Raw genomic sequence first — 10,667 nt, 5'->3', positions numbered from 1 at the left:
GGTTTTCTAAGTAGTAATTATTCATTTTTAGTAAATGATTTTCTTGTAATTGATACTGTTTAATGAAAAATTTAATTGTATTTTTAAGATACGGTATACATAATTACAATTAGTATATTATGCAATAAACAATTTTTAATGAATATCAAAATATTTTACACAATTATTTTTGTCTAATTTTAAATGATTGAATATAGTGATATGCATAATATTGTAAACAGTCTGGTGTTATAATGTTAATATAATTTGTTTAGTTTATATCTATGCATATCAATTTTATGACATACTGGTGTAATACACTGTATAGTTTAAAGATTTAAAATAAAACGATGATATTTTTAATTCATCTATCTAAATTTTATATATTACAAAGAGCTATAGTCATGTTTTTGTGAAAATATTTGATATTTTATGATACATATATGTTTTAAATGCTATTTGCATTAACCTTATAGGATGGATGCATTATGTGTCAACACGACCTATTCTACAATAAATACAAACTTTTAACGTATGTTATTTAGTTAACAGTATCTTAATTTAATAATTTAGTATAGATGTAGATCTAGGTACATTTTATTCTAAACTATTGTTTTATTTTGTAATAATATAAACTCACATATAGATTATTTAATTATTAATTATATATATTGCCATATTATTACCGTATAAGAATCATACATCTACCTCATGATTAAAGTCTTATTTGTAATAATCTGAGCTTGAAACATTATAACAACGGCGCAAGAACTTAGGTTATCGTTTTACTTCGTGTTTGTTAGAAGGTAGAGTTAATGATCCCATTTACTTCAACAGTGTATCCGTGTTCCGACTCAATATGAGGCTTTTTACTAACTGATAAAAGAACGGATTTTCTAAAACTCATATCTTATCCACACGATGAAAATTTTTATAGTGTTTGATGTTATAAATAATTCGTATAAAGTCATTCTGTTCATATGACCTAATATACATATTACATACCGACATTCTGTTCATATGACTTGGCTCAATTATGCTCTTCAACTTTTTAACCACTATGTCGTAATAATTGTTTATTTAAGTATTGTTTTCAACATGTACACTAATATAAAAGCCACCCGGATTTTATACTACAAATTCAATAAATAAATATTTTTAATATTAGTATCATAATATATTAGTAGTATGATTTTAGCGGTTCTAATTCACTAGTCCCTAGTCCCTAGTCCATGCGAGTCAATGCGCGCGCTCGCCATTCCATGCCGTGCTCTCCTCCATTCCCAATACATGCTGTGCATTGCCTCCCATCGGTTTTTAGGTAAACAATATTTACACCATAGTGTGAAGTGTATATGTTCAGCATCTATATTATAACGACTCATTAACGATGTGAGAACTTGTTTTTCTAATGGCATATTATTAGGTAGCGATATGTAATAATACTTATACTTTACTGATGTAAGGTATCGGGAAATCATAAAAATGTTAACGAAATTTATGTTTAAGAGTCGCTAACTATTACATACTATGTTTATCCATTGTTATTAAATAACTAGCTAGATTGTTTTATCAATAATATATTGTTTTAAATTAGTAGTATATAATATTGAATTAAATTATAAGAATTGTATAGTGTTTATATTTTAGCGTTAGATAAGGATTGGGGAGGCAATGCACAGCATATGTAGTGGAATGGGAGATGAGGAGGAGCGGCGGGCACGGGGAGGGGAGGGTGTCACCGCACGCGGCATTGACTCGCATGGACTAGGGACTAGGGACTAGTGAATTAGAACCGCTAAAATCATACTACTTATATTAATATAATGTTTAGTATTATGGTAAATATATAATAATATGAAAAGTTTTAAAATTAATTCTGATATCGGGTGTAATAGATATAGACTATAAAAATGGCCAAGATCGTTTTTAGAAGAAATTTAGTTTTCGACTAAACTTTATATAATATAAACATTTTTTTTTTTATTTGGGTATGAAATAAATTAGCAAATAAAATTTGAAAGACTTATGTATGTATTTTTTGTTCTAGTTGAGTCGAATTTGTTTAATCGCTAACGCAAATATTCAAAGATAAAGCTTATTGCTTATAAAATTAAAACAATATTTGCTCAACACCGTTTCTGTTGAGGTTAACCGTGTCTTATAATATAATTAACTGTGATGGCTGAAGTTTAGACGGCACATTTCTGCTAATAATCTCAACAAAAAGTTTAGTGTGATTTAATATTTAAAATGTATAATTAATGTGATATTATTGACACTTTTTTTATACATCGATATTGTCTCGGTTAATATTAACTATGTACTTATCAATACACATTTCACAAAAGATTTAAAAAAAAAAATCATAAGATAGTATCCACACGTATATCGTACATTATTTGAGACACACTGTAGAGTGTTATGGCTTAATAAGTACCTAAGTATAAGTGTATAACACTATAAAGTTAAAATACGCATGCATCGTACGTGATAATATCATGGCCGTATGCATATGGGTGTAGCATGAAAGCTCTCGAAAGCATCGTTTTTCGCACGCGAAGCTTATAACACAAATAATAAAAATAACAATGTCTATAATATATTAAGTATACATTGGTTATTTAATAGTATTAAGCTACATTATGAGATGTATCGCATGTACATTTTGCCTCTAATAACCATAGAGTAATAATTGATAACATGAACTTAACTTATTACAGACCACGCACATTTGTATAACATAAATATTATGTGGTTTACGTTGCGACAACATTGCAAGTAGTATTAGTGTGTAAGTTTTGTAAGTCATCATAGTCGATGAGCATTTTAACAACAGAATTATAATATTGCATATTATATAAGAGTTACTCTTGTTGTATATATTATTATTAAATATTATCATTGAGTATATATAGTATATATACTCAATGATATTGTGTAGCAATGGATTTTGTTTATTACTAATTGTAGTTGAGTGAAAGAACAAAAGAACAAAATGTTTTATTTGAAGAACGAATGGGAAAATAATAATATTATGGAACATCTAATACTATTAATTTTAATTAATAGCTATGATTTGTTTTGTCAAAACTCATCTAATAGTCGGTATTTTAAACATGATATTATATATCACATTGTTTTATATAAAGAACATTACATAATATTATAATTTAAACACTTTATTTTATTCGAAAAAATAAAACGAAATGTCATTGAAAAAAAAACCAGTTGGATCGAAAAATATAAAGTTTTGTTATTACAATATAAATGTCTCTTATACTTTTAAGACGAATTAAAGGAGTTATACGTATAACTTTTACGACAATATTAAACGATAATTAAAACTGTTCAATATTATATGAAAAGCATAAACAGTTTTTAAATAACGCGCTATTTGTATTATTTTTTTTTTGACGTTATTAATAATGTGGATGAATTTTTCCAGTTGTCAAGTTTTACCTGTCAAAAAATTAAGATATTTACAAAAAAAAAAATTAATTACCGTTCTATAATATTATTGTTTTGTTCATTATTTTACTGTTTAATACGAAAATTAAAATATTAATTAGATTATTAAACTATTTACACATTACGATTTTAACCTTGTCAAGAGGATTATTTTCTTTTGTATAAACTACGATTAACAAAACTTACATCGTGTCATTATTTGTTATTATACTTGTCTCTTTCACACGTGACATGAAAAAAGCATATTCACAATGATTGATCATTACGATTCTGATTATGAAGTATTTCAATAATTTAAAGTGTTTAGCACTCGTTTAAAAATAAAAGTTAACATTGTTTTCAACATACAAATATGTAGATGATTTTGATATGTATTAAGTATTATTATCAGACGGTAATTATTCACTATTAAAATATTTATAGGTATGTAATATGCTTATATTGTATGTAAGTATTATTAGTTTTAGATGTATTTTAGTTTTTTAACGACAATAAACTGACAATGTATTCTGTGTCAGTTTTTGTGTTACTATTATATTATTTATAGTTACGAAGTGCTACACCATGCCAAAATGATAATAAGTGGATCTTAATCCACTATTAGTACTTTTTTTGTTTTGTTTTTTTTTTCCATTTTAAAGTATTAATAAAAAAATATTTTAAACATTTTAAAATTTTATCGATATAATTAATTATGTATTAAAACTTTTAGTATGTATTAATATACATTCGTTATTATATTGCCAAATTACATAAAAAAAAAAAAAAAATACTTATAATCGTGAATAAATACATTTCAAAATATTTTGTAATGAATGTAGAATACCATTAAGTTTTAATATAAAATTTATTATAAAAAGTTTGATTAATTTGAACTGCATGCTAATTAAGTACATTTCGTTGTATAATCTATTAGGTTAACCTACCCAACAATATTCATATTTAAATTAAATTTTTTTTTTAAACTAAGCTTGTTGGTTATATTATATCAAATCGTAGCTACTTATATTTATTTATTAATGTAAATATTATAATATTACCTATTGTTTAATTTAATTATTTTGATAAGAAATGCTTAAAATTAATTAATTTTTATTTTGTATTAATCAATGTAAAATAAGAGTATTTACAAAATAATATGATTGGTACTATAATTAATTTGATAATAAATTATAAAAGGTGTAAAAATAAGGTCACTCACGGGTAATTATATATATATATATATAATTTAATTATTTATTTAATAAATGAGGGTTATTAGCTGAAAGAAAGGCCATATTGTTTTATTAACGGGTTAGTATAAGATAATTCGGTTACCTAATTGTATGCTCAAATATTGTATTATATTAATTTTTAATAAAATAAATATAATTTTTAGATTAAACTATTTCCTAGGAAATAATTTATTAAAATTATTACAATTTACACATGAATGCAAATAGTATATAACTTAGTTATAAATAAGTTTTTTTAAGTCGTTATTATTTTTTTTTAATTTAGATAAAAATAGCAATACAACTTGTTAGAGATGTTCTGAACTTTTATGACATATTTTTAAATTATTCGTTATATCTCAAATTTTTATATAGAGTTCAAAAAAATTTTCACCAAGTAGTAATTTCTATCTAGTTTATTTATAAAATAATTAATAATAATAACTATGATTTCGTTTTAAATTACTTTACTCATGCACGGCACTTTTTAATTCAAATACAAATGTTTTCTTCTTTAATTATTTAAAAACGCATTTCAAAAAATATAATAGCTGGTTTGGCATTTTATGTCTAAGCAAAACAATATTATACAGTAATATGAAAAATCGGTTAATTATTATTAAATGCATTTATTTTTTAAATTTAAACTACACACTAAACAAAAAATGACTAGTTTTTAGTTCTACAAAATATCATTCGATTTTAATTATGTAAACATGATTTGTCTTTTCGACTTTTTGAGTTATTTTTCGAATCATAAATTAAATGGGAATATTTTTGCTTAAAATACATTATCTATCAGTATGTCATTAGAATGATATTGTTTAGTTTTAATCTTATTAATGAATACACTTTATATATTGTTTTTATTCTTTAGGTTTTATATTTTAGTTGTAAAATTAAAATATATATGTATATATAGACATATAGTAAATATTAGTTTTCTTCTTCTTTAATGATGTTATAATAATAATAATAATAAAAAAAATAATAATTTTAATTAATCTTGAACGATAAAAAAAAATTACAATTAATTTATTTATTTAACAATATAATGGAATGCCTATTATTAATATCATTTATTATCAAACTTTTATTTATAAAATGTATTTAGAAGTTATTTCATCAGTAAGTGCCGTAGGGGTGCTTACAATACTAGCATCACATAGGGGTTGTAGGTACATACGTATAAAGTTAGAGTGAGTAAGGCGTTATTTGTTTTGAAAAATTTTAAGTATACTATGTTTCGGAACAAATATCTGCTGATTTTTGTAAAGAAAAAGTGTCTTTATTTTTTATTCTTTTTTTATTTTACTTTAGATTCTCGTTTATCCACTGGATTTACCTTTTATATTACCAGCCTTAGTATTTATTTCCTGAGCTATCTACCTCAATTTGTTTTTTTTTTATTTTCAACCAAGTACTATCCTATTAAAGAAGATTTGCTGTCTATCTAGCCACGTCCTATGATTATTCATTATTACTTCTTATTATCTGCTATACTTTTTAGCTGTTTTCAGGTCTTTATTTTTTCATCAATCTCTACGATTCTAAAACCACTCTGTTCAAAATGTATTTGATTCAATAGAATTTTTTTTATTTTAATCATTTTATTAGGTTTTTTTATTTAATTGTAAATTTTACTTTGAATTTCTAGTTAAGTTTAAAATTCTTTAAAGTACACTTAAGTACTCATTTCAAATAAAATAATACAATTCGTAAACGTATTACTTACATTGTTGTAAATACTGTTGTTACTTTTATAGTATCATATTTCATGATAATTGAAAACAATGATTTTGTTTAAGAGATTCTGTTATACAAATCAAGATAATTATTTTTATTTAAAATTAAATTAAGTTACACATATAATACTATAAATACATATTTAATAAATAATCTATAAAGTTATGTTAATATAATATAATATTATTACTGTATTGCATTATTTAAAATTAAAAATTAAATTGAGCATATACTTGAAATTTACATCCAAAATAGTAAGTTTTATTAATTTTACCAATTTAAAGGTGTTGAATTTATTGAAAAATTAGCAATAAGTATAATAATATGATGTTTTTGAAGAATTTACTAACAATAAATATTAACAATATATCACAAAAATATATTTAGTGCCTATATATTGATGTTTAATTTTAATTTATGACTATTCAATGGATTTTATAATAATATAAACTAAATGTATATTATTTTTTCCATATTATTTTAAAAATTATAAATTATGTGGTTAATTTTACAGTCTAAATTTTATTTAAATTAATATTATAAAAATGATAAATTTTAATAATGTATATTCTTTTTAATAATAAATTGTGGTATTTCTTTCCTTTTTCTGGCTACATAATTAAAAATTAAAAACATAAGTATAGTAACGCAAACAAAAATATTTCTTTCACATTTCGTGATATTCGGATAAAAAATTTATTACCCGACACAAATTAAATTTTCGTCGTGAAAAAATGGCAGACACTGAACAATTTAGAGAACAATATAAAGAGTAAGATTATTTGTTTATTGAGTAGATAAATTTTAAATTATCTTAATTTTATTATAGAAACACTGTAGCTGATACTCATGGTAAACAAAGTATTAAATTACTCCCCAAAATATACAAATTTCGAGTAGCTCCGGTAAGAGGTAACGTCAAGCAATTTGCGCTGCAAATGCCGTTTTCAACTCTATTTGACAATTTGATCGCAGTATTGTGGTCTTTGTACAATAAAGAGACAACAATTAAAAGTGGTAGAATACTTTTTAGTGATTATAGTTAGATAGTTTTTGATTGATGTATTATTTATATTTTTCGATGAATACAATTTAAATATGCCGAAATAATTTATGATATTAACATCACCAAACTGCTTAAAGCAAATTTTGTTTCTTTTGTATCTTATAGGCATAAATCAAATGCAATGGGCGTTAGAGTTTTTGAAATGTTTAAAAGTAGATTATAATTACCCAGAAAGTATTGGTAAAATTGTTAAAACGATAGAAAAAGTTATGATAGAAATTTACTCCAAGATTAATAACATACAGTACAAGGCAAAAATTTTGGAACTAAGCATTGAAAAAAAAGATTCAATGAACAATTCAAAAAGTTAGTACTTACATTATTCATGATATAAGATATTTGTATGAACGCGCATATTGAAAGTAATTTGTTATTAAAATGGATACATTACAATTTTTATTCATTAATTTATTTGTTAACTCTTTATACAATTTAAAGTTATTTTTTAATATATTGTAAGGTGTTATATAAAAGACAATTTTAACTATCTAATTTTTAAACGTATTCAATTAATTTTTACTGATTTTTTTCTAGAATTAAATTATATTTCATAAAGTTTAAGTACTACAATTTGTATTCATCTCAAATTTATAAAATATATTAATTTCTTATTTTATTTAGTTTCATTTAAAACTTTAACTTGTAATTGTTAAATTTTAAATTATGTTCTATAGTTTGATTATGTCATACATGAATCAAGACATATTATATTATGAAAGACAAAATATTTTTGTTTAGTGAATTAATATTTTATTATAGATATTATATTTTATTTTTGTAATGTAATTATATATTATAATCTTTGTTTTAACGGGCCGTATAATAATAAACATATTTTTATTTTTGAATTTTTAAGTATTAGATGAATATGCTTTATATTTTAACGAAAACGATATCACGAAAAAACTAAAAACAATTACCATACGAATGGACCGGAAGTCTGGAGAACCCAGATGCATAAAAGAATTGAATGAATTGGGTAAAAGAAAACCAAAAGTCGAAGCGTGTAAAAAAGATAACAAAACTTCACAAAGTAAAGTTGATATTAAAAATATTTATTTTAATTAATTTATGGTAAAATTTAATTTATATTTTTATGTTAAACTTAAAGCGTTCGTGATTGGAGCGTTGAACAAAATATTGAAAAAAGCCACAGAAGCGGACACTATAACAGAAGTTGAAGAGTATGTAACAAATAATGTGTTAAATTATTATTATTATAATTTTTTTTTAAATGTATTTAATTTTTTTTTTTAGGTTATTAAAAGAATTAAACATTCAGAATACAACTCCAGCAGCAACAAAGTCTCTAAATAAGACGTAATTTAATTAATTTGATTTTAAAATGTAATCTAAGAATAAATTATACACATATTTATGCAAACCTATTATTTTTTTTTATAACCATATTTAGGAAAAACTTTTTTTTAAATAAAATCCAAAGTAAGTAATAACAATTAATTTAAAAATTAATGCTAAAACTTTTTGAAGTAATTACGTTGTAACCATTTTGTACATAAAATATACCCAATAATATTTACAGAACTTGCTACTCTGTTATTATTGTATGATGAATGTGGTGTATTTCGGAAACCACTAATATCTAATTAGTTTGATAGCATTGAGGTTATTTGGCATAAATGATACTTTTGATGTAAGCGAAATGGTATACACTAAGCAATAAACGACAATTATGCTGATAATCGATAGTACTTACTTAACCTCAATACAATTTTATTTTTTTATCTTATTCATGTTTAATGTTTGTGATGTAAGCAATATTAATTAGCTTATAGACTCAAACAAATCGAGTCAAATATTATTTTAAACAGTATCAATCAAAATGAAGTAAATGAAGTAATTTATATCAACGAAATTGTCATAAAAACATCACTTACATATTTGTACTTCTTCTTCAGCTTTTACGGTCCTTGAAGGACTTTCGCTGCCTCTACTTCTTTTTTCCAACTTTATCTATGCTGTCTTCTATAGTTAAACCCTGGGCGCACTTGTTTAAATCTTCCTTAAACCTATGTATCCAGTGCTGTCTAGAGCGACCCCTAGGTCTTTTTCGATTGATTTTTCCTTCCAGAATTTTCTTTAAGGTTCTTTTTGACCTCCATCACTTACATACAAGTAACATAAGTACATTATCTGGTAATATGATTTTTAAATTGTTTATCATTATTTTTTCACCCTTATACTTGATATTAACATTGATCATCGACGTTTACAGGTAATTATATTTATTAATTATTTATTGATATTAAATAATAGTAAACGTTTTGGTATGAAAACAATTGAATACACCTTGGATAATCGATAACGAAGGAGGATCTGTGTGAAGAATATCATTCCTGCGCTGCCATCGTTGATTGTAGTATACAATTCAATACATAATACATAAAATAGTACATAATAACTTGTATACAATTATCTAGCTTCGTACGTTAGAATCATCTGTTGTTCTCCTTCTCAGCTCAGTGACGTATGCATCTGTCAGCCTTAATGCACGTTCTCCAGTCTTCATTGAGGAAGGGCTCAGTACATCGGTGTGATTTTTATTTTTGCTTTTGCAGTCTTTTCGTCCTGCTCTTTGCTATCTAATATGCTTTCAACCATGTTATAAAAAGACTAAGCGGCATGTTGGGTAGCAGCTAGAAGTCTGCCTCGATCATTTTTGCAAGCGATAATATTGGTTGGATACACATCATAATATACTGAAAATCTCGAGAGATGACGTTTCTGTTTCTGACAAATGTCTTAACTGCCTTCCGGAGTTGATCCTAGTGTGTGCAATCGAATATTGTATGTTTCACAGTATCCGATAGGCACGCCCCGTCGGAGGTGCGCTTCAACCGGTGCAGGTACTGCCTGAAGCACTCTGTGTCTTGCAAGGGCATGGAGTTACATGAAATGTATTTTTCTTACTAGAATAATTTAAACAGCAAAGACATACGTCTTTTTTATTTATAGCATTAAAATTACTGGCAACTTTATATTTAAACGTAAGCAACTCATTTATTTACTTTTTACTCAGATTTAACCTGTAACTAAAATATCAATCATAATTATGAATTATATGTAGTTATATGAAAATGTCAAAATTTTTTTATTAATTTTAACCATACTTGTATATTAGAATAATTTAGTTATACAGAGTGTTTCACTAAGAAGTGACAATTGCAATA

The 10,667-nt window shown here is 24.3% G+C and overlaps 1 protein-coding gene across 1 annotated transcript; it reads left to right on the top strand.

Moving 5' to 3' along the window:
• Window positions 1-7,144: 7,144 nt before the first annotated feature.
• LOC112591583 lies at window positions 7,145-8,800 on the top strand. Its single transcript, XM_025335421.1, has 6 exons — window positions 7,145-7,182; window positions 7,240-7,427; window positions 7,582-7,782; window positions 8,333-8,509; window positions 8,588-8,660; window positions 8,734-8,800. Exons 1-6 carry the CDS (start codon window positions 7,145-7,147, stop codon window positions 8,798-8,800), a joined length of 744 nt encoding a protein of 247 aa, XP_025191206.1.
• The last annotated feature ends 1,867 nt before the right edge of the window (window positions 8,801-10,667 follow it).

Source organism: Melanaphis sacchari, unplaced genomic scaffold, assembly GCF_002803265.2.
Source record: "Melanaphis sacchari strain LSU unplaced genomic scaffold, SCAv2.0 Contig13_pilon_pilon, whole genome shotgun sequence".
In the NCBI taxonomy this organism is placed as follows: Eukaryota; Metazoa; Arthropoda; class Insecta; order Hemiptera; family Aphididae; genus Melanaphis; species Melanaphis sacchari.
The sequence above is the reverse complement of the archived record's forward strand: the minus strand, read 5'-3'. Positions and strand labels throughout refer to the sequence as shown.